Source organism: Oncorhynchus gorbuscha, linkage group LG02 (assembly GCF_021184085.1).
Source record: "Oncorhynchus gorbuscha isolate QuinsamMale2020 ecotype Even-year linkage group LG02, OgorEven_v1.0, whole genome shotgun sequence".
NCBI lineage: Eukaryota > Metazoa > Chordata > Actinopteri > Salmoniformes > Salmonidae > Oncorhynchus > Oncorhynchus gorbuscha.
The window spans coordinates 74,005,088-74,029,011 of NC_060174.1; the positions used below are offsets into that span (position 1 = coordinate 74,005,088).

General features: G+C 47.6%; 1 protein-coding gene across 2 annotated transcripts in view; it reads left to right on the forward strand.

Annotated features, from left to right (window-relative positions):
• LOC124009216 (Down syndrome cell adhesion molecule-like protein 1 homolog) overlaps positions 1 to 23,924 on the forward strand; it is a 177,175-nt gene that overhangs the window by 38,082 nt on the left and 115,169 nt on the right. For both annotated transcript variants that reach the window (XM_046320786.1, XM_046320796.1), the window contains exon 3: positions 7,419 to 7,565. In XM_046320786.1, coding sequence (XP_046176742.1) covers positions 7,419 to 7,565 — 147 coding nt within the window. The remainder of the gene's footprint in view (positions 1 to 7,418; positions 7,566 to 23,924) is intronic.

Here is a 23,924-nt window from a genome sequence, read left to right on the forward strand (position 1 = left end):
TGACCCCCAGTGTCCCGGGACTAGTCTGAAGGTAACCCATACAAACTAATATGACCCCCAGTGTCCCGGGACTAGTCTGAAGGGTAACCCATACAAACTAATATGACCCCCAGTGTCCCGGGACTAGTCTGAAGGTAACCCATACAAACTAATATGACCCCCATAAGTGTCCCGGGACTAGTCTGAAGGTAACCCATACAAACTAATATGACCCCCAGTGTCCCGGGACTAGTCTGAAGGTAACTCATACAAACTAATATGACCCCCATAAGTGTCCCGGGACTAGTCTGAAGGTAACCCATACAAACTAATATGACCCCAGTGTCCCGGGACTAGTCTGAAGGTAACCCATACAAACTAATATGACCCCCATAAGTGTCCCGGGACTAGTCTGAAGGTAACTCATACAAACTAATATGACCCCCAGTGTCCCGGGACTAGTCTGAAGGTAACTCATACAAACTAATATGACCCCCATAAGTGTCCCGGGACTAGTCTGAAGGTAACCCATACAAACTAATATGACCCCCAGTGTCCCGGGACTAGTCTGAAGGTAACCCATACAAACTAATATGACCCCCAGTGTCCCGGGACTAGTCTGAAGGTAACCCATACAAACTAATATGACCCCCAGTGTCCCGGGACTAGTCTGAAGGTAACCCATACAAACTAATATGACCCCCAGTGTCCCGGGACTAGTCTGAAGGGTAACCCATACAAACTAATATGACCCCAGTGTCCCGGGACTAGTCTGAAGGTAACCCATACAAACTAATATGACCCCCATAAGTGTCCCGGGACTAGTCTGAAGGTAACTCATACAGACTAATATGACCCCCATAAGTGTCCCGGGACTAGTCTGAAGGTAACTCATACAGACTAATATGACCCCCATAAGTGTCCCGGGACTAGTCTGAAGGTAACCCATACAAACTAATATGACCCCCATAAGTGTCCCGGGACTAGTCTGAAGGTAACCCATACAAACTAATATGACCCCCAGTGTCCCGGGACTAGTCTGAAGGTAACTCATACAAACTAATATGACCCCCATAAGTGTCCCGGGACTAGTCTGAAGGTAACCCATACAAACTAATATGACCCCCAGTGTCCCGGGACTAGTCTGAAGGTAACCCATACAAACTAATATGACCCCCATAAGTGTCCCGGGACTAGTCTGAAGGTAACTCATACAAACTAATATGACCCCCAGTGTCCCGGGACTAGTCTGAAGGTAACTCATACAAACTAATATGACCCCCATAAGTGTCCCGGGACTAGTCTGAAGGTAACCCATACAAACTAATATGACCCCCAGTGTCCCGGGACTAGTCTGAAGGTAACCCATACAAACTAATATGACCCCCAGTGTCCCGGGACTAGTCTGAAGGTAACCCATACAAACTAATATGACCCCCAGTGTCCCGGGACTAGTCTGAAGGTAACCCATACAAACTAATATGACCCCCAGTGTCCCGGGACTAGTCTGAAGGGTAACCCATACAAACTAATATGACCCCCAGTGTCCCGGGACTAGTCTGAAGGTAACCCATACAAACTAATATGACCCCCATAAGTGTCCCGGGACTAGTCTGAAGGTAACTCATACAGACTAATATGACCCCCATAAGTGTCCCGGGACTAGTCTGAAGGTAACTCATACAGACTAATATGACCCCCATAAGTGTCCCGGGACTAGTCTGAAGGTAACCCATACAAACTAATATGACCCCCATAAGTGTCCCGGGACTAGTCTGAAGGTAACTCATACAGACTAATATGACCCCCATAAGTGTCCCGGGACTAGTCTGAAGGTAACCCATACAAACTAATATGACCCCCATAAGTGTCCCGGGACTAGTCTGAAGGTAACCCATACAAACTAATATGACCCCCAGTGTCCCGGGACTAGTCTGAAGGTAACTCATACAAACTAATATGACCCCCATAAGTGTCCCGGGACTAGTCTGAAGGTAACCCATACAAACTAATATGACCCCCAGTGTCCCGGGACTAGTCTGAAGGTAACCCATACAAACTAATATGACCCCCATAAGTGTCCCGGGACTAGTCTGAAGGTAACCCATACAAACTAATATGACCCCCAGTGTCCCGGGACTAGTCTGAAGGTAACTCATACAAACTAATATGACCCCCATAAGTGTCCCGGGACTAGTCTGAAGGTAACCCATACAAACTAATATGACCCCCAGTGTCCCGGGACTAGTCTGAAGGTAACCCATACAAACTAATATGACCCCCATAAGTGTCCCGGGACTAGTCTGAAGGTAACTCATACAAACTAATATGACCCCCATAAGTGTCCCGGGACTAGTCTGAAGGTAACCCATACAAACTAATATGACCCCCATAAGTGTCCCGGGACTAGTCTGAAGGTAACCCATACAAACTAATATGACCCCCATAAGTGTCCCGGGACTAGTCTGAAGGTAACTCATACAGACTAATATGACCCCCAGTGTCCCGGGACTAGTCTGAAGGTAACCCATTCAAACTAATATGACCCCCAGTGTCCCGGGACTAGTCTGAAGGTAACCCATACAAACTAATATGACCCCCAGTGTCCCGGGACTAGTCTGAAGGTAACCCATACAAACTAATATGACCCCCATAAGTGTCCCGGGACTAGTCTGAAGGTAACTCATACAGACTAATATGACCCCCAGTGTCCCGGGACTAGTCTGAAGGTAACCCATACAAACTAATATGACCCCCAGTGTCCCGGGACTAGTCTGAAGGTAACCCATACAAACTAATATGACCCCCAGTGTCCCGGGACTAGTCTGAAGGTAACCCATACAAACTAATATGACCCCCAGTGTCCCGGGACTAGTCTGAAGGTAACCCATACAAACTAATATGACCCCCAGTGTCCCGGGACTAGTCTGAAGGTAACCCATACAAACTAATATGACCCCCATAAGTGTCCCGGGACTAGTCTGAAGGTAACCCATACAAACTAATATGACCCCCATAAGTGTCCCGGGACTAGTCTGAAGGTAACCCATACAAACTAATATGACCCCCATAAGTGTCCCGGGACTAGTCTGAAGGTAACTCATAAAGACTAATATGACCCCCATAAGTGTCCCGGGACTAGTCTGAAGGTAACCCATACAAACTAATATGACCCCCATAAGTGTCCCGGGACTAGTCTGAAGGTAACCCATACAAACTAATATGACCCCCAGTGTCCCGGGACTAGTCTGAAGGTAACCCATACAAACTAATATGACCCCCAGTGTCCCGGGACTAGTCTGAAGGGTAACCCATACAAACTAATATGACCCCCAGTGTCCCGGGACTAGTCTGAAGGTAACCCATACAAACTAATATGACCCCCATAAGTGTCCCGGGACTAGTCTGAAGGTAACCCATACAAACTAATATGACCCCCAGTGTCCCGGGACTAGTCTGAAGGTAACTCATACAAACTAATATGACCCCCATAAGTGTCCCGGGACTAGTCTGAAGGTAACCCATACAAACTAATATGACCCCCAGTGTCCCGGGACTAGTCTGAAGGTAACCCATACAAACTAATATGACCCCCATAAGTGTCCCGGGACTAGTCTGAAGGTAACCCATACAAACTAATATGACCCCCAGTGTCCCGGGACTAGTCTGAAGGTAACCCATACAAACTAATATGACCCCCATAAGTGTCCCGGGACTAGTCTGAAGGTAACTCATACAAACTAATATGACCCCCATAAGTGTCCCGGGACTAGTCTGAAGGTAACCCATACAAACTAATATGACCCCCAGTGTCCCGGGACTAGTCTGAAGGTAACCCATACAAACTAATATGACCCCCAGTGTCCCGGGACTAGTCTGAAGGTAACCCATACAAACTAATATGACCCCAGTGTCCCGGGACTAGTCTGAAGGTAACCCATACAAACTAATATGACCCCCAGTGTCCCGGGACTAGTCTGAAGGGTAACCCATACAAACTAATATGACCCCCAGTGTCCCGGGACTAGTCTGAAGGTAACCCATACAAACTAATATGACCCCCATAAGTGTCCCGGGACTAGTCTGAAGGTAACTCATACAGACTAATATGACCCCCATAAGTGTCCCGGGACTAGTCTGAAGGTAACTCATACAGACTAATATGACCCCCATAAGTGTCCCGGGACTAGTCTGAAGGTAACCCATACAAACTAATATGACCCCCATAAGTGTCCCGGGACTAGTCTGAAGGTAACTCATACAGACTAATATGACCCCCATAAGTGTCCCGGGACTAGTCTGAAGGTAACCCATACAAACTAATATGACCCCCATAAGTGTCCCGGGACTAGTCTGAAGGTAACCCATACAAACTAATATGACCCCCAGTGTCCCGGGACTAGTCTGAAGGTAACTCATACAAACTAATATGACCCCCATAAGTGTCCCGGGACTAGTCTGAAGGTAACCCATACAAACTAATATGACCCCCAGTGTCCCGGGACTAGTCTGAAGGTAACCCATACAAACTAATATGACCCCCATAAGTGTCCCGGGACTAGTCTGAAGGTAACCCATACAAACTAATATGACCCCCAGTGTCCCGGGACTAGTCTGAAGGTAACTCATACAAACTAATATGACCCCCATAAGTGTCCCGGGACTAGTCTGAAGGTAACCCATACAAACTAATATGACCCCCAGTGTCCCGGGACTAGTCTGAAGGTAACCCATACAAACTAATATGACCCCCATAAGTGTCCCGGGACTAGTCTGAAGGTAACTCATACAAACTAATATGACCCCCAGTGTCCCGGGACTAGTCTGAAGGTAACTCATACAAACTAATATGACCCCCATAAGTGTCCCGGGACTAGTCTGAAGGTAACCCATACAAACTAATATGACCCCCAGTGTCCCGGGACTGGTCTGAAGGTAACCCATACAAACTAATATGACCCCCATAAGTGTCCCGGGACTAGTCTGAAGGTAACTCATACAAACTAATATGACCCCCAGTGTCCCGGGACTAGTCTGAAGGTAACTCATACAAACTAATATGACCCCCATAAGTGTCCCGGGACTAGTCTGAAGGTAACCCATACAAACTAATATGACCCCCAGTGTCCCGGGACTAGTCTGAAGGTAACCCATACAAACTAATATGACCCCCAGTGTCCCGGGACTAGTCTGAAGGTAACCCATACAAACTAATATGACCCCCAGTGTCCCGGGACTAGTCTGAAGGTAACCCATACAAACTAATATGATCCCCATAAGTGTCCCGGGACTAGTCTGAAGGTAACTCATACAAACTAATATGACCCCCAGTGTCCCGGGACTAGTCTGAAGGTAACCCATACAAACTAATATGACCCCCATAAGTGTCCCGGTACTAGTCTGAAGGTAACTCATACAAACTAATATGACCCCCATAAGTGTCCCGGGACTAGTCTGAAGGTAACCCATACAAACTAATATGACCCCCAGTGTCCCGGGACTAGTCTGAAGGTAACCCATACAAACTAATATGACCCCCAGTGTCCCGGGACTAGTCGGAAGGTAACCCATACAAACTAATATGACCCCCATAAGTGTCCCGGGACTAGTCTGAAGGTAACCCATACAAACTAATATGACCCCCATAAGTGTCCCGGGACTGGTCTGAAGGTAACCCATACAAACTAATATGACCCCCATAAGTGTCCCGGGACTAGTCTGAAGGTAACTCATACAGACTAATATGACCCCCAGTGTCCCGGGACTAGTCTGAAGGTAACCCATACAAACTAATATGACCCCCATAAGTGTCCCGGGACTAGTCTGAAGGTAACCCATACAAACTAATATGACCCCCATAAGTGTCCCGGGACTAGTCTGAAGGTAACTCATACAGACTAATATGACCCCCAGTGTCCCGGGACTAGTCTGAAGGTAACCCATACAAACTAATATGACCCCCAGTGTCCCGGGACTAGTCTGAAGGTAACCCATACAAACTAATATGACCCCCAGTGTCCCGGGACTAGTCTGAAGGTAACCCATACAAACTAATATGATCCCCATAAGTGTCCCGGGACTAGTCTGAAGGTAACTCATACAAACTAATATGACCCCCAGTGTCCCGGGACTAGTCTGAAGGTAACCCATACAAACTAATATGACCCCCATAAGTGTCCCGGTACTAGTCTGAAGGTAACTCATACAAACTAATATGACCCCCATAAGTGTCCCGGGACTAGTCTGAAGGTAACCCATACAAACTAATATGACCCCAGTGTCCCGGGACTAGTCTGAAGGTAACCCATACAAACTAATATGACCCCCAGTGTCCCGGGACTAGTCGGAAGGTAACCCATACAAACTAATATGACCCCCATAAGTGTCCCGGGACTAGTCTGAAGGTAACCCATACAAACTAATATGACCCCCATAAGTGTCCCGGGACTGGTCTGAAGGTAACCCATACAAACTAATATGACCCCCATAAGTGTCCCGGGACTAGTCTGAAGGTAACTCATACAGACTAATATGACCCCCAGTGTCCCGGGACTAGTCTGAAGGTAACCCATACAAACTAATATGACCCCCATAAGTGTCCCGGGACTAGTCTGAAGGTAACCCATACAAACTAATATGACCCCCATAAGTGTCCCGGGACTAGTCTGAAGGTAACTCATACAGACTAATATGACCCCCAGTGTCCCGGGACTAGTCTGAAGGTAACCCATACAAACTAATATGACCCCAGTGTCCCGGGACTAGTCTGAAGGTAACCCATACAAACTAATATGACCCCCAGTGTCCCGGGACTAGTCTGAAGGTAACCCATACAAACTAATATGACCCCCATAAGTGTCCCGGGACTAGTCTGAAGGTAACCCATACAAACTAATATGACCCCCATAAGTGTCCCGGGACTAGTCTGAAGGTAACTCATACAGACTAATATGACCCCCAGTGTCCCGGGACTAGTCTGAAGGTAACCCATACAAACTAATATGACCCCCAGTGTCCCGGGACTAGTCTGAAGGTAACCCATACAAACTAATATGACCCCCAGTGTCCCGGGACTAGTCTGAAGGTAACCCATACAAACTAATATGACCCCCATAAGTGTCCCAGGACTAGTCTGAAGGTAACCCATACAAACTAATAGAATGATAGAGGTAGTTTTGTGTCCAAAAAACTTAAATATTTCCTGAGCTTTCTTATATCTCCTAGATATAGGACAGACACTTCAAAACCTTATTCCCTATGAAAAAAATGTTTTTATACCTAATGGTGTCCTAAAATTCAGAATCAAATAGCTACTTTTAAAGGGAATTAAAGAATTGGAAAAGTATCCGGCTGACAATGAGTATGTTATCAGCCAGCACTTATGGAAAACACTGTCATCTGAATAAAATACCTCCTTGACACTTCGTCTCTCTCTATAGTGTTCAGGGAGCCGTACACGGTGCGTGTGGCAGACCAGCGCTCCATGCGGGGCAACGTGGCCGTGTTCAAGTGCCTCATTCCCACCGCCGTGCAGGAGTACGTCAGCGTGGTGTCCTGGGAGAGAGACACCGTTTCCATCATCCCAGGTAGGACAACACGGGAAATAGATGGGATGGGCCAGGGGACAGGGAAGGGACAGGGGACAGGGAGGGGACAGGGAGGGGACAGGGAGGGGACAGGGAAGGGCCAGAGGACAGGGAGGGGACAGGGAGGGGACAGGGAGGGGACAGGGAAGGGCCAGGGGACAGGGAGGGCGGGTACGGGAGGACTGTGGTAAAAGAAGTTAAGTGTTATGTTATTATTTGTCTGTAATGAAGTCCTCTCTGTAAGGGTGTTTGTGTGTGAGTTTGTGAATAAATGTGTCCAAATGTGTCTGTAATTTACAATGCATACATTGTGTGTGTGTGTGTGTGTGTGTGTGTGTGTGTGTGTGTGTGTGTGTGTGTGTGCGTGCGTGCGTGCGTGCGTGCGTGCGTGCGTGCGTGTGTGTGTGTGTCTTTGCACCTGACCTAACTCTAGCTCCTGCCTGCTGTCTGCCTGCTCACTGTTCTGGATCACTGACTCACCCCTACTCCAACTCTCTTCAGCCATCCCTCCCTCTCGTTCACTTTTTCTCTCATCATCTTTATTTATCCCAGCATCTAAATTCATTGACTCCATTGATTGTTCTGTTCTTCTTTTCTTGTTTCCTAATTTACATCCGTTGCCAAAGAGCCTTTTACAGTTTCCAACTTCTACGGTATGTTTCCTGTACTTTCCTTTCTGTTGGGTATATTTCTACATTCTCCTAATATCCCTCGCTGTTCCTCTGCTCTGTCCTTGAAGATCAGTGTTACAATTAGATACACTGGATGTCAATATCCTCACATTCATCTTCACTAACCTAATGTGTGTGTGTGTGTGTGTGTGTGTGTGTGTGTGTGTGTGTGTGTGTGTGTGTGTGTGTGTGTGTGTGTGTGTGTGTGTGTGTGTGTGTGTGTGTGTGTGTGTGTGTGTGTGTGTGTGTGTGTGTGTGTGTGTGTGTGTGTGTGTGTGTGTGTGTGTGTGCACTGCACACATGTTAGTGTGTTCATTTGTTGTTTTTGTTATATACACTACATGACCAAAAGTATGTGGACACCTGCTCGTCAAAGATCTCACTCCAAAATCATGGGCATTAATATGGAGTTGGTCCCCCCTTTGTTGCTATACAGCCTCCACTCTTCTGGGAAGGATTTCCACTAGATGTTGGAACATTGTTGCGGGGACTTGATTCCATTCAGCCACAAGAGCATTAGTGAGGTCGGGCACTGATGTTGGGCGATTAGGCCTGGCTCACAGTCGGCGTTCCAATTCATCCCAAAGGTGTTCAATGGGGTTGATGTCAGGGCTCTGTGCAGGCCAGTCAAGTTCTTGCACACAGATCTCGATAAACCATTTCTGTATGGACCTCGCTTTGTGCACGGGGGCATTGTCATGCTGAAACAGGAAAAGGCCTTCCCCAAACTGTTGCCACAAAGTTGGAAGCACAGAATCGTCTAAAATGTCATTGTATGCTGCAGCATTAAGATTTACCTTCAGTGGAACTAAGGGTTCTAGCCTGAACCATGAAAAACATCCCCCAAATCATTATTGCTCCTCCACCTTTACAGTTGGCACTATGAATTGGGGCAGGTAGCATTTTCCTGGCATCCGCCAAACCCAGATTTGACCGTCAGACTGATGGTGTAGCGTGATTCATCACACCAGAGAACTGCTTCGGAGTCCAATTGGTGGCGAGCTTTACACCACTCCAGCTGATGCTTGGCATTGCACATGGTGATCTTAGGCTTGTGTGCAGCTGCTCTGACATGAAAACCCATTTCATGAAGCTCCCAACGAACAGTTATTTTGCTGATGTTGCTTCCAGAGGCAGTTTGTAACTCGGTAGTGAGTGTTGCTACCGAGAACAGACCATTTTTCTCGCTATGCGTTTCAGCACTGTCCAGTTCTGTAAGCTTGTGTGGCCGACCACTTTGTGGCTGAACCATTGTTGGTCCTAGATGTTTCCACTTGACAATAACAGCACTCACAGTTGCAGGACAGAAATTTGCAGGGCAGACATTTGACGAACTGACTTGGAAAGTTGGCATCCTTTGACGGTGTCACGCTGAGAGTCACTGAGCTCTTCAGTAAGGCCATTCTACTGCCAATGTTTGTCTTTGGAGATTGCATGGCTGTGTGATCGATTTTATATGCCAGCAATGGGTGTATACGTCAGAAAAGGGTGTGGCTGAAATAGCCGTATCCACAAACTTTTATATATATATATTGTGTGTATGCATGTATATGTCTATATTCATTATCATGGATATTACAACAGATAACAATAAATGTCTCCAATGCTGTGTTGTGAAGTGAAACTCTGACAATAACAAAGTGGAAGGTGGAGAGGGAGAGATAGGAGAGAACAGAGAACAGAGAGGAGAGAACAGAGAGGAGAGAACAGAGAACAGAGAGGAGAGAACAGAGAGGAGAGAACAGAGAACAGAGAGGAGAGAACAGAGAGGAGAGAACAGAGAGGAGAGAACAGAGAACAGAGAGGAGAGAACAGAGAGGAGAGAACAGAGAACAGAGAGGAGAGAACAGAGAGGAGAGAACAGAGAGGAGAGATCAGAGAGGAGAGAACAGAGAGGAGAGATCAGAGAGGAGAGAACAGTGAGGAGAGAACAGAGAGGAGAGAACAGAGAACAGAGAGGAGAGAACAGAGAGGAGAGAACAGAGAGGAGAGATCAGAGAGGAGAGAACAGAGAGGAGAGATCAGAGAGGAGAGAACAGTGAGGAGAGAACAGAGAGGAGAGATGAGAGGAGAGATCAGAGAGGAGAGAACAGTGAGGAGAGAAAAGAGAGGAGAGAACAGAGAGGAGAGAACAGAGAGGAGAGAACAGTGAGGAGAGAACAGAGAGGAGAGAACAGAGAGGAGAGAACAGTGAGGAGAGAACAGTGAGGAGAGAACAGAGAGGAGAGAACAGAGAGGAGAGAACAAAGAGGAGAGAACAGAGAGGAGAGAACAGAGAGGAGAGAACAGTGAGGAGAGAACAGAGAGGAGAGAACAGAGAGGAGAGAACAAAGAGGAGAGAACAGAGAGGAGGGAACAGAGAGGAGAGAACAGAGAGGAGAGAACAGAGAGGAGAGAACAGAGAGGAGAGAACAAAGAGGAGAGAACAAAGAGGAGAGAACAGAGAGGAGAGAACAGAGAGGAGAGAACAAAGAGGAGAGAACAAAGAGGAGAGAACAGAGAGGAGAGAACAGAGAGGAGGGAACAAAGAGGAGAGAACAGAGAGGAGGGAACAGAGAGGAGAGAACAGAGAGGAGAGAACAGAGAGGAGGGAACAAAGAGGAGAGAACAGAGAGGAGAGAACAGAGAGGAGAGAACAGAGAGGAGAGAACAGAGAGGAGAGAACAGAGAGGAGAGAACAGAGAGGAGAGGAGAGAACAGAGAGGAGGGAACAGAGAGGAGAGGAGAGAACAGAGAGGAGGGAACAGAGAGGAGAGGAGAGAACAGAGAGGAGGGAACAGAGAGGAGAGGAGAGAACAGAGAGGAGGGAACAGAGAGGAGGGAACAGAGAGGAGAGAACAGAGAGGAGGGAACAGAGAGGAGGGAACAGAGAGGAGGGAACAGAGAGGAGGGAACAGAGAGGAGGGAACAGAGAGGAGAGAACAGAGAGGAGGGAACAGAGAGGAGGGAACAGAGAGGAGGGAACAGAGAGGAGGGAACAGAGAGGAGAGAACAGAGAGGAGGGAACAGAGAGGAGGGAACAGAGAGGAGGGAACAGAGAGGAGGGAACAGAGAGGAGAGAACAGAGAGGAGGGAACAGAGAGGAGGGAACAGAGAGGAGGGAACAGAGAGGAGGGAACAGAGAGGAGGGAACAGAGAGGAGAGAACAGAGAGGAGAGAACAGAGAGGAGGGAACAGAGAGGAGGGAACAGAGAGGAGAGAACAGAGAGGAGAGAACAGAGAGGAGGGAACAGAGAGGAGAGAACAGAGAGGAGAGAACAGAGAGGAGGGAACAGAGAGGAGGGAACAGAGAGGAGGGAACAGAGAGGAGAGAACAGAGAGGAGAGAACAGAGAGGAGGGAACAGAGAGGAGGGAACAGAGAGGAGGGAACAGAGAGGAGGGAACAGAGAGGAGGGAACAGAGAGGAGAGGAGAGAACAGAGAGGAGGGAACAGAGAGGAGAGGAGAGAACAGAGAGGAGGGAACAGAGAGGAGAGGAGAGAACAGAGAGGAGGGAACAGAGAGGAGGGAACAGAGAGGAGAGGAGAGAACAGAGAGGAGGGAACAGAGAGGAGGGAACAGAGAGGAGAGGAGAGAACAGAGAGGAGGGAACAGAGAGGAGAGGAGAGAACAGAGAGGAGGGAACAGAGAGGAGGGAACAGAGAGGAGGGAACAGAGAGGAGAGAACAGAGAGGAGAGAACAGAGAGGAGAGAACAGAGAGGAGAGAACAGAGAGGAGGGAACAGAGAGGAGGGAACAGAGAGGAGAGGAGAGAACAGAGAGGAGGGAACAGAGAGGAGAGAACAGAGAGGAGGGAACAGAGAGGAGAGAACAGAGAGGAGAGAACAGAGAGGAGAGAACAGAGAGGAGAGAACAGAGAGGAGGGAACAGAGAGGAGGGAACAGAGAGGAGAGAACAGAGAGGAGAGAACAGAGAGGAGGGAACAGAGAGGAGGGAACAGAGAGGAGGGAACAGAGAGGAGGGAACAGAGAGGAGAGAACAGAGAGGAGAGAACAGAGATGAGGGAACAGAGAGGAGGGAACAGAGAGGAGAGGAGAGAACAGAGAGGAGGGAACAGAGAGGAGAGAACAGAGAGGAGAGAACAGAGAGGAGGGAACAGAGAGGAGAGGAGAGAACAGAGAGGAGGGAACAGAGAGGAGAGAACAGAGAGGAGAGAACAGAGAGGAGAGAACAGAGAGGAGGGAACAGAGAGGAGGGAACAGAGAGGAGGGAACAGAGAGGAGGGAACAGAGAGGAGGGAACAGAGAGGAGAGAACAGAGAGGAGAGAACAGAGAGGAGAGAACAGAGAGGAGGGAACAGAGAGGAGAGGAGAGAACAGAGAGGAGGGAACAGAGAGGAGAGAACAGAGAGGAGAGAACAGAGAGGAGAGAACAGAGAGGAGAGAACAGAGAGGAGAGAACAGAGAGGAGGGAACAGAGAGGAGGGAACAGAGAGGAGAGAACAGAGAGGAGAGAACAGAGAGGAGGGAACAGAGAGGAGGGAACAGAGAGGAGGGAACAGAGAGGAGGGAACAGAGAGGAGGGAACAGAGAGGAGAGAACAGAGAGGAGAGAACAGAGAGGAGAGGAAGAACAGAGAGAGAGGAGAGGAACAGAGAGGAGAGAACAGAGAGGAGGAACAGAGAGAGGAGAGAACAGAGAGGAGAGAACAGAGAGGAGAGAACAGAGAGGAGGGAACAGAGAGGAGGGAACAGAGAGGAGGGAACAGAGAGGAGAGAAACAGAGAGAGGGAACAGAGGGAACAGAGAGGAGGGAACAGAGAGGAGAGAACAGAGGAGGGAACAGAGAGAGAACAGAGAGGAGAGAACAGAGAGGAGAGAGAACAGAGAGGAGGGAACAGAGAGGAGGGAACAGAGAGGAGGGAACAGAGAGGAGAGGAGAGAACAGAGAGGGGGAACAGAGAGGAGAGGAGGAGAGAAACAGAGAGGAGGGAACAGAGAGGGGGGGAACAGAGAGGAGAGAACAGAGAGAAACAGAGAGGAGGGAACAGAGAGGAGAGGAGAACAGAGAGGAGGGAACAGAGAGGAGGGAACAGAGAGGAGAGAACAGAGAGGAGGGAACAGAGAGGAGGGAACAGAGAGGAGAGGAGAGGAGAGAACAGAAAGGATAGAACAGAGAGGAGAGGAGAGGAGAGGAGAGAACAGAAAGGAGAGAACAGTGAGGAGAGAACAGAGAGGAGAGAAAGAGAAGAAAGGAGGGTAGTGGGGCAAGAACAGCCTTAGGCCCTGGCAGATGGCCTTCTATATGCACACACACACGCACACGTACCCACACACACACAAACAAACACAAACACATAGGCAGTGTAAAAAATTAATGGGGGGTGTATGTGTGAGATACATTATGCTCTGTCATTGGGGGGTGTATGTGTGTGAGATACATTATGCTCTGTCATTAGGGGGTGTATGTGTGAGATACATTATGCTCTGTCATTAGGGGGTGTATGTGTGAGATACATTATGCTCTGTCATTGGGGGGTGTATGTGTGAGATACATTATGCTCTGTCATTGGGGGTGTATGTGTGAGATACATTATGCTCTGTCATTGGGGGTGTATGTGTGAGATACATTATGCTCTGTCATTGGGGGTGTATGTGTGAGATACATTATGCTCTGTCATTAGGGGGTGTATGTGTGAGATACATTATGCTCTGTCATTGGGGGTGTATGTGTGAGATACATTATGCTCTGTCATTGGGGGTGTATGTGTGAGATACATTATGCTCTGTCATTGGGGGTGTATGTGTGAGATACATTATGCTCTGTCATTAGGGGGTGTATGTGTGAGATACATTATGCTCTGTCATTAGGGGGTGTATGTGTGAGATACATTATGCTCTGTCATTGGGGGGTGTATGTGTGAGATACATTATGCTCTGTCATTAGGGGGTGTATGTGTGAGATACATTATGCTCTGTCATTGGGGGGTGTATGTGTGAGATACATTATGCTCTGTCATTGGGGGGTGTATGTGTGAGATACATTATGCTCTGTCATTGGGGGGTGTATGTGTGAGATACATTATCCTCTGTCATTGGTGAGGAGCTTTGACAGACTAGCTGGTATTTTACAATCTTAATTATCAGCATGTTTTTACACTATCTATTTCTATGAACTGTAATGCATTGCATATTACACAACATTTAAGTGTGATTCCATGTACAGTTTTCTATTGTGCAGTGAGTTTGTGGTTGTTATTGTTGTGTAATGCTGTGTGCATTGCACTGTGCTCTGGCTGCTACTGTGTGTAACTAGGGATATAAAGGTCAGCTGATGAGCACAGAGAGTGAGAATGGTGAACTGCTCACTGAACTCAGTCAGCAGCATTCCTCCACACATCAACATCGTAGTCAATAACACCACACATCACAGTTAAATACCATTTTTTACAATGACTTTGGCACTAATTTCAGAGCCTTGTGGTCATTTTTCAAAATGGGGGACTCATTTATCATGAAATACCATAGGAACATCCATTTAGGTCACCCACAAACAAGATACCGATAGTTTCACTGTGTAGTTGTTCATACAATCATTAAATATTGTAGTACAAAATATGTGACATATGTTTCATTATGGTACTACACGTAAATACATCACTGTAAAATAACTAGTAGAGAGAATAAACAGACACAGTGGAATTATTGAATAAAATCTGAAAACCCTCTAAAAATACATTTTGGAAAGAGAATTACTGATTATAATGATGTAGAATTTTGGGAGAATTTTTCAAAACAGGCATCTTGAAACTGAACATACCTGAACATACTCAGTCCTCAGTTGCTTCACTCTGTCTGCATTTCTTTCAAAAGGCACATGGTATAGATGTTTTAGAGAGACACCTGGTGCCTTTTCAACATGCGTGCAATAGTCAGAAAACTGACGGCTTCCACATTGTTGAACATGTCGTCATTGTCCAAGATGTGCTGCCGAATTTCTGTAAGGCGAATATCATTTCTGGACCGAACCAAATTGACCACAGCCCGCCCTAGTTGGTCAGTCAGAATTGTTCCCCTGCCTCCTCTATTTGGCCTAGTCTCAATTCTGCAGGGAAAATGACAGTAAGAACACATTTAGTCACATCACCTACTGTGTGGTACACATTGGCATGCAGTATACAGTCATTTGACAACTGGCAGTAGCCTAATGTTTAGTGCATGCTGAACACTTACCGGTTCTCATTGAGGAAAGTTCTGATGATTGAGGCCACCATGATCTTCTGAGGTTTGGTTGAATCTTTGTAGCTGCCTCAGTCATTGTCATGCCATGATTTACAACATGGTCTACAACCATTGCTCAGATTTCATTGGACACTCTCTGCTGTTGCTGCTGCTGTCTTGGCCCGTGGCCTTGTCCTCTACCACGTTCTCCCACACCTCTCAAACGAGGCCCACGACCACCTCTCAGAAGGGGTGCTTGTCCCCTGCCCTTCCTTTGACCACCACGTCTTCCTCCTCCCCCTGCTTGACCTCTATCGTGACCTGGATCACCTGCCGGCTCCACGTTATCACTATGTTGTTGTAGGTGGATACGACTCATTTCACTATTTACTCCTACCACAATGTGAAATCAATCACCAGTAACGAGTTCGAGTTGGCAGTATTGGAAAAGCCATTACAAGGGCCTGCATACATACACTTTACTAGGTACACCTGCGTGTTAACACCAGTCGCCTGCTCCTTCTAACAGCGGATCACGTGGCTGCCTACAGCTCAATATATAGAGTAGATAGAGTAGAGAGCATTAGAATGGGCAAGATGTGTAATCTAAGAACCTTTGACCGTGGTATGATTTGTCGGTGCCACACATGGCGGTTCCAGCATCTCAGAAACAGCTGCCCTCCTGGGATTTTTACCCACTACAGTCTCTAGAGTTTACGGAGGATGGTGAGATAAACAAAACACATTCAGTGAGCGGCAGTGCTGTGGTCAAAACCACCTTGTTAATGAGAGAGGTCAGAGGTCAGAGGAGAATGTCCAGACTCATTCAAGCTAACAGAAAGGCCACAAATACTCAAAGAACAGCTGTTTAAAACAGTGGTGTGCAGAAGGGCATCTCTTAACGTACAACACCGTGAATAATTCAGGCTGTTGTGGAGGCAAAAGGGGGTCCTACCCAGTACTAGATAAGTGTACCTAATAAAGTGGCCGGTGAGTGTACAGTAATGTCAAATCTGAAAACATGGTCTGGAAAAGTGGTACATGGGACCATAGAAATAGTGTCTGATAAAGAATGATGATGAAATATTGCATCCATAGATAATGTTGTCCAATTGGTTCATGTTCCACGGTAATTGGTGTCAATGGATCTCGTTATCCTGGAACTTTCATGATCTCAACATGGAATATTGTTAGTCAGTTTCCATAAAACTATGCATTAAAAGTAATGCAACAGTTACTTATCATTTTGATCAGTTGTCTCAATTGATACTTAGATCATTGTAATGAAATGAATAGACAGTCATCTCAGATGTAATGTGTGAATTACATTTTGAAATGGTAATACTTTGATGTTAAGTTGTGTCATTTTGAACAGGTGATTTTAGTTCAATGAACAAATGTTTTTTATTAGCTTTATGTGTATTGTATCCAAACAATTGGAAATAGTGTTAGAGTTCACAGTTAAATAACACCACACAGCACAGTTAAATAACACTACACATCACAGTTAAATAACACCACACATCACAGTTAAATAACACCACACAGCACAGTTAAATAACACCACACAGCACAGTTAAATAACACTACACATCACAGTTAAATAACACCACACATCACAGTTAAATAACACCACACAGCACAGTTAAATAACACCACACATCACAGTTAAATAACACCACACATCACAGTTAAATAACACCACACATCACAGTTAAATAACACCACACAGCACAGTTAAATAACACCACACAGCACAGTTAAATAACACCACACATCACAGTTAAATAACACCACACATCACAGTTAAATAACACCACACATCACAGTTAAATAACACCACACATCACAGTTAAATAACACCACACAGCACAGTTAAATAACACCACACATCACAGTTAAATAACACCACACATCGTAGTTAAATAACACCACACATCACAGTTAAATAACACCACACATCACAGTTAAATAACACTACACATCACAGTTAGATAACACTACACATCACAGTTAAATAACACCACACATCACAGTTAAATAACACCACACATCACAGTTAAATAACACCACACATCACAGTTAAATAACACCACACATCACAGTTAAATAACACCACACATCACAGTTAAATAACACCACACATCGTAGTTAAATAACACCACACAGCACAGTTAAATAACACCACGCATCACAGTTAAATAACACCACACAGCACAGTTAAATAACACCACACATCACAGTTAAATAACACCACACATCACAGTTAAATAACACCACACAGCATCGTTAAATAACAGGATAAAAAGAAACAGAATACAGCTAAGCACAGGCAAAATCCTAGAGGAAAACCTGGTTCAGTCTGCTTTCAACCAGTGGCTCACTGTTCCTAGGCCGTCATTGAAAATAAGAATTTGTTCTTAAGTGACCTGCCTAGTTAAATAAAGGTTAAAAAAAAGATATATTTAAAAAAAATATATATATAATATACAGTATTGTACACAGCAGTACAGTATACAATATACATTATTGTACACAGAAGCACAGTATAATATATACAGTATTGTACTCAGCACAGTACACATTATACACAATACAGAGCTCAGTGCAATGCAGTTAAAGACATTACACAACACAAAATACCCACTAGTGTTTCTAGCCCAGCACTAACACACCTACTAATCATCTAGCCCCTTATTAGCTGAATCAGGTGTGTAACAATGGCCTGGGACAACAATGTGTACCCTTTTTTATCCCCATGCGGGACCAGGATTGGATATCACTGCACTCCAGGACAACATTGTTTAAGAACCACCCCAATCAACAAAGGAGACAATGACCTAATCATAATAACAGCACAGCAATCTAGTATTCTCTCTGTGTGCAATATGACATAGCTCTGAAACACACCTCATCTGCCATACAAATCCGGAATCTGGCTGGAGTGGCATGCAATCTTAGCAACGCAATCTCTCCCACTCACACACACACGCAAATACACTTCCACCACAGACATATATAACTGCCACACATAAACACAATTTAAATTATTGGGGAATAGTGAGAAACGTGTATGATTAGCTAGGTTCCATAAAGGCTCAGATGGGTCAGTAAACTCTGGACTTCCCATTGATTGACAGCCCTGCTCCTCGTTCAGCCAATCAGCTGTCCCCTCGTTCAGCCAATCAGCTCTCTGTTCACCTCTCGAATTCAGACCCTCTAACCTACCTGCTCTGTCCATACCATGACATCCTCTCCTCTCTTTCTCCATCTCTTTCTCTCTGTCTATCCATCCTCTCTCTTTCTCTCCCACTCCTCTCTTCAATAGACAGGTCAGAGCACAGGAACACAGATCTAAATACTGCTCAGATAGGCCTAATGAAGACAGGGAAATTGAAATTGATGTTGTGTGCGTAAGCTCTCTGGCTATCTGAGGACAGCCCAATAATTGGATGGTCATGGTAAACAATGACAGGTGTCTCTCTCACAGGAGAGCGTGTGTGTTTTAGTGTGTGTTATTGTGTGTAATAGTGTGTGTGTGTGTGTGTGTGTGTGTGTGTGTGTGTGTGTGTGTGTGTGTGTGTGTGTGTGTGTGTGTGTGTGTGTGTGTGTGTGTGTGTGTGTGTGTGTGTGTGTGTGTGTGTGTGTGTGTGTGTGTGTGTGTGTGTGTGTGTGTGTGTGTGTGTGTGTGTGTGTGTGTGTGTGTGTGTGTGTGTGTGTGTGTGTGTGTGTGTGTGTGTGTGTGTGTGTGTGTGTGTGTGTGTGTGTGTGTGTTAGTTTGTGCTAGTGTGTGTGATGGACATAGATAAGATGTGTATTGGTCTATTTGTGGTTGTGTGTTTGAACTCATTGTAACTGAAGGACAACCAGGATGAATGCTGTGTTAGGAATTGAGATAACATTACAAAAATGATAACTCATTTGGTTTTTTCAATTTAATATCAGTGTTTCAAATTCCAAAATCGATTTCCCTGAATAAATTTCAAACAGACTTTCTTCATAATTATGGTTTAACTTGGTTTAATATGTTTATGGACATGGTGTGTGGATGGAGTCAATTACTGTCGTGTGTGTGTGCTAGGAGATATTTCCAAAGAGGTAGTCCTTAATCGATTTATTTGGCCTCAATAATTCCACATAAATGCCAAAATACCCTGCTCTCTCTCTCTTTCCCTCTCTCTTTCCCTCTCTCTTCCTCTCAGTTAATTTAACATAGGGTTGCCTGATTGCTTTTAGCATTAATATTCTAATAAGGCTTGTGTATAAATAATTAATGCAACCTAGCAACAAGCCTACCTCTCCCCTCCTCTCTTTCTTTCTCTCTCTCTCTCTCTCTCTCTCTCTCTCTCTCTCTCTCTCTCTCTCTCTCTCTCTCTCTCTCTCTCTCTCTCTCTCTCTCTCTCTCTCTCTCTCACACTCACACACACACACACACACACACACACACACACGTTCTCTCTCACCTGTCACGTTTGTGCTCTCTCCCGCTTTCTCTTTTTCCCTCTCTCACTCTCTCTTTATTTCCCTTCCTTAGAGCAATTTAGTGGGATTTGAAGCATTGGGCATTAAAAGGGATTAGATGAGGGAGATCATGGAAAGGAGGGAAGGGGGAGGAACTGTGAGAGAGAGGTGAGGAACCAGACAAGAGGGGGAGGAACCAGGCAAGAGGGAGAGGAACTGTGTGAGAGAGGTGAGAAACCAGACAAGAGGGGGAGGAACAGTGTGAGAGAGGTGAGAAACCAGACAAGAGGGGGAGGAACCAGACATGAGGGGAGGAATAGTGAGAGAGGTGAGGAACCAGACAAGAGGGGGAGGAACCAGACATGAGGGGGAGGAATAGTGAGAGAGGTGAGGAACCAGACAAGAGGGGGAGGAACCAGACATGAGGGGGAGGAATAGTGAGAGAGGTGAGGAACCAGACAAGATGGGGAGGACCCAGGCAAGAGGGGGGAACTGTGAGAGAGAGGTGAGGAACCAGACAAGAGGGGGAGGAACCAGGCAAGAGGGAGAGGAACTGTGTGAGAGAGGTGAGGAACCAGACATGAGGGGGAGGAATAGTGAGAGAGGTGAGGAACCAGACAAGAGGGGAGGAACCAGGCAAGAGGGGAGGAATAGTGAGAGAGGTGAGGAACCAGACAAGAGGGGGAGGAATAGTGAGAGAGGTGAGGAACCAGACAAGAGGGGGAGGAACCAGACAAGAGGGGGAGGAACCAGGCAAGATGGGGAGGAATAGTGAGAGAGAGGTGAGGAACCGGACAAGAGGGGGAGGGACCAGGCAAGAAGGGGAGGAATAGTGAGAGAGCGTGGGAGGAACCAGACAAGAGGAGGAAGAACCAGGCAAGAGGGGGAGGAACCAGGCAAGAGGGGGAGGATCTGTGAGAGAGGTGAGAAACCAGGCAAGAGGGGGAGGAACCAGACAAGAGGGGGAGGAACCAGACAAGAGGGGGAGGGACAAGGCAAGAGGGGGAGGAACCAGGCAAGAGAGGGAGGAACCAGACAAGAGGGGAGGAACCAGACAAGAGGGGTAGGAACCAGGCAAGAGGGGGAGGAACCAGACAAGAGGGGGAGGAATAGTGTGAGAGAGGTGAGAAACCAGGCAAGATGGGGAGGAATAGTGAGAGAGAGGTGAGGAACCGGACAAGAGGGGGAGGAACCAGACAAGAGGGGGAGGAATAGTGTGAGAGAGGTGAGAAACCAGGCAAGAGAGGAGGAATAGTGTGAGAGAGGGAGGAACCAGACAAGAGGGGAGGACCCAGGCAAGAGGGGGAGGAACCAGACAAGAGGGGGAGGAACCAGACAAGAGGGGGAGGAATAGTGTGAGAGAGGTGAGAATCCAGGCAAGAGGGGGAGGAATAGTGTGAGAGAGGGGGAGGAACCAGGCAATAGGGGGAGGAATTGTGAGAGAGAGGGAGGAACCAGGCAAGAGGGGGAGGAACCAGGCAAGAGAAAGAGGAACCAGACAAGAGGGGGAGGAACCAGACAAGAGGGGGAGGAATAGTGTGAGAGAGGTGAGAAACCAGGCAAGATGGGGAGGAATAGTGTGAGAGAAGTGAGAAACCAGGCAAGATGGGGAGGAATAGTGAGAGAGAGGTGAGGAACCGGACAAGAGGGGGAGGGACCAGGCAAGAAGGGGAGGAATAGTGAGAGAGCGTGGGAGGAACCAGACAAGAGGAGGAAGAACCAGGCAAGAGGGGGAGGAACCAGGCAAGAGGGGAGGATCTGTGAGAGAGGTGAGAAACCAGGCAAGAGGGGGAGGAACCAGACAAGAGGGGGAGGAACCAGACAAGAGGGGGAGGGACAAGGCAAGAGGGGGAGGAATAGTGTGAGAGAGGTGAGGAACCAGACAAGAGGGGGAGGAACCAGGCAAGAGGGAGAGGAACTGTGTGAGAGAGGTGAGAAACCAGACAAGAGGGGGAGGAACAGTGTGAGAGAGGTGAGAAACCAGACAAGAGGGGGAGGAACCAGACAAGAGGGGAGGGACCAGACAAGAGGTGGAGGAAACAGACAAGAGGGGGAGGAAACAGACAAGAGGGGGAGGAACCAGGCAAGAGGGGAGGAACCAGACAAGAGGGGGAGGAACCAGACAAGAGGGGGAGGAATAGTGTGAGAGAGGTGAGAATCCAGGCAAGAGGGGGAGGAATAGTGTGAGAGAGGGGGAGGAACCAGGCAATAGGGGAGGAATTGTGAGAGAGAGGGGAGGAACCAGGCAAGAGGGGGAGGAACCAGGCAAGAGGGAGAGGAACCAGACAAGAGGGGGAGGAACCAGGCAAGAGGGGGAGGAATAGTGTGAGAGAGGTGAGAATCCAGGCAAGAGGGGAGGAATAGTGTGAGAGAGGGGAGGAACCAGGCAATAGGGGGAGGAATTGTGAGAGAGAGGGGAGGAACCAGGCAAGAGGGGGAGGAACCAGGCAAGAGAAAGAGGAACCAGACAAGAGGGGGAGGAACCAGACAAGAGGGGGAGGAATAGTGTGAGAGAGGTGAGAAACCAGGCAAGAGGGGGAGGAATAGTGTGAGAGAGGTGAGAAATTTGTAAGTCGCTCTGGATAAGAGCGTCTGCTAAATGACTTAAATGTAAATGTAAATGTGAGAAACCAGGCAAGAGGGGGAGGATCCAGACAAGAGGGGGAGGAACCAGACAAGAGGGGGAGGAACCAGGCAAGAGAGGGAGGAACCAGACAAGAGGGGGAGGAACCAGACAAGAGGGGGAGGAATAGTGTGAGAGAGGTGAGAAACCAGGCAAGATGGGGAGGAATAGTGTGAGAGAGGTGAGAAACCAGGCAAGATGGGGAGGAATAGTGAGAGAGAGGTGAGGAACCGGACAAGAGGGGGAGGGACCAGGCAAGAAGGGGAGGAATAGTGAGAGAGCGTGGGAGGAACCAGACAAGAGGAGGAAGAACCAGGCAAGAGGGGGAGGAACCAGGCAAGAGGGGAGGATCTGTGAGAGAGGTGAGAAACCAGGCAAGAGGGGGAGGAACCAGACAAGAGGGGGAGGAACCAGACAAGAGGGGGAGGGACAAGGCAAGAGGGGGAGGAACCAGACAAGAGGGGGAGGGACCAGACAAGAGGTGGAGGAAACAGACAAGAGGGGGAGGAAACAGACAAGAGGGGGAGGAACCAGGCAAGAGGGGCAGGAACCAGACAAGAGGGGGAGGAACCAGACAAGAGGGGAGGAATAGTGTGAGAGAGGTGAGAATCCAGGCAAGAGGGGGAGGAATAGTGTGAGAGAGGGGGAGGAACCAGGCAATAGGGGGAGGAATTGTGAGAGAGAGGGGAGGAACCAGGCAAGAGGGGGAGGAACCAGGCAAGAGGGAGAGGAACCAGACAAGAGGGGGAGGAACCAGACAAGAGGGGAGGAATAGTGTGAGAGAGGTGAGAAACCAGGCAAGAGGGGAGGAATAGTGTGAGAGAGGTGAGAAATTTGTAAGTCGCTCTGGATAAGAGCGTCTGCTAAATGACTTAAATGTAAATGTAAATGTGAGAAACCAGGCAAGAGGGGGAGGATCCAGACAAGAGGGGAGGAACCAGACAAGAGGGGGAGGAACCAGGCAAGAGAGGGAGGAACCAGACAAGAGGGGGAGGAACCAGACAAGAGGGGTAGGAACCAGGCAAGAGGGGGAGGAATAGTGTGAGAGAGGTGAGAAACCAGGCAAGAGGGGGGAATAGTGTGAGAGAGGTGAGAAACCAGACAAGAGGGGTAGGAACCAGGCAAGAGGGGAGGAACCAGACAAGAGGGGGAGGAACTGTGAGAGAGAGGTGAGGAAGCAGACAAGAGGGGGAGGATCCAGGCAAGAGGGGGAGGAACCAGACAAGAGGGGAGGAACTGTGAGAGAGAGGTGAGGAACCAGACAAGAGGGGGAGGATCCAGGCAAGAGGGGAGGAATAGTGTGAGAGAGGTGAGAAACCAGGCAAGAGGGGGAGGAACCAAACAAGAGGGGGAGGATCCAGGCAAGAGGGGGAGGATCCAGGCAAGAGGGGGAGGAATAGTGTGAGAGAGGTGAGAAACCAGGCAAGAGGGGAGGAACTGTGAGA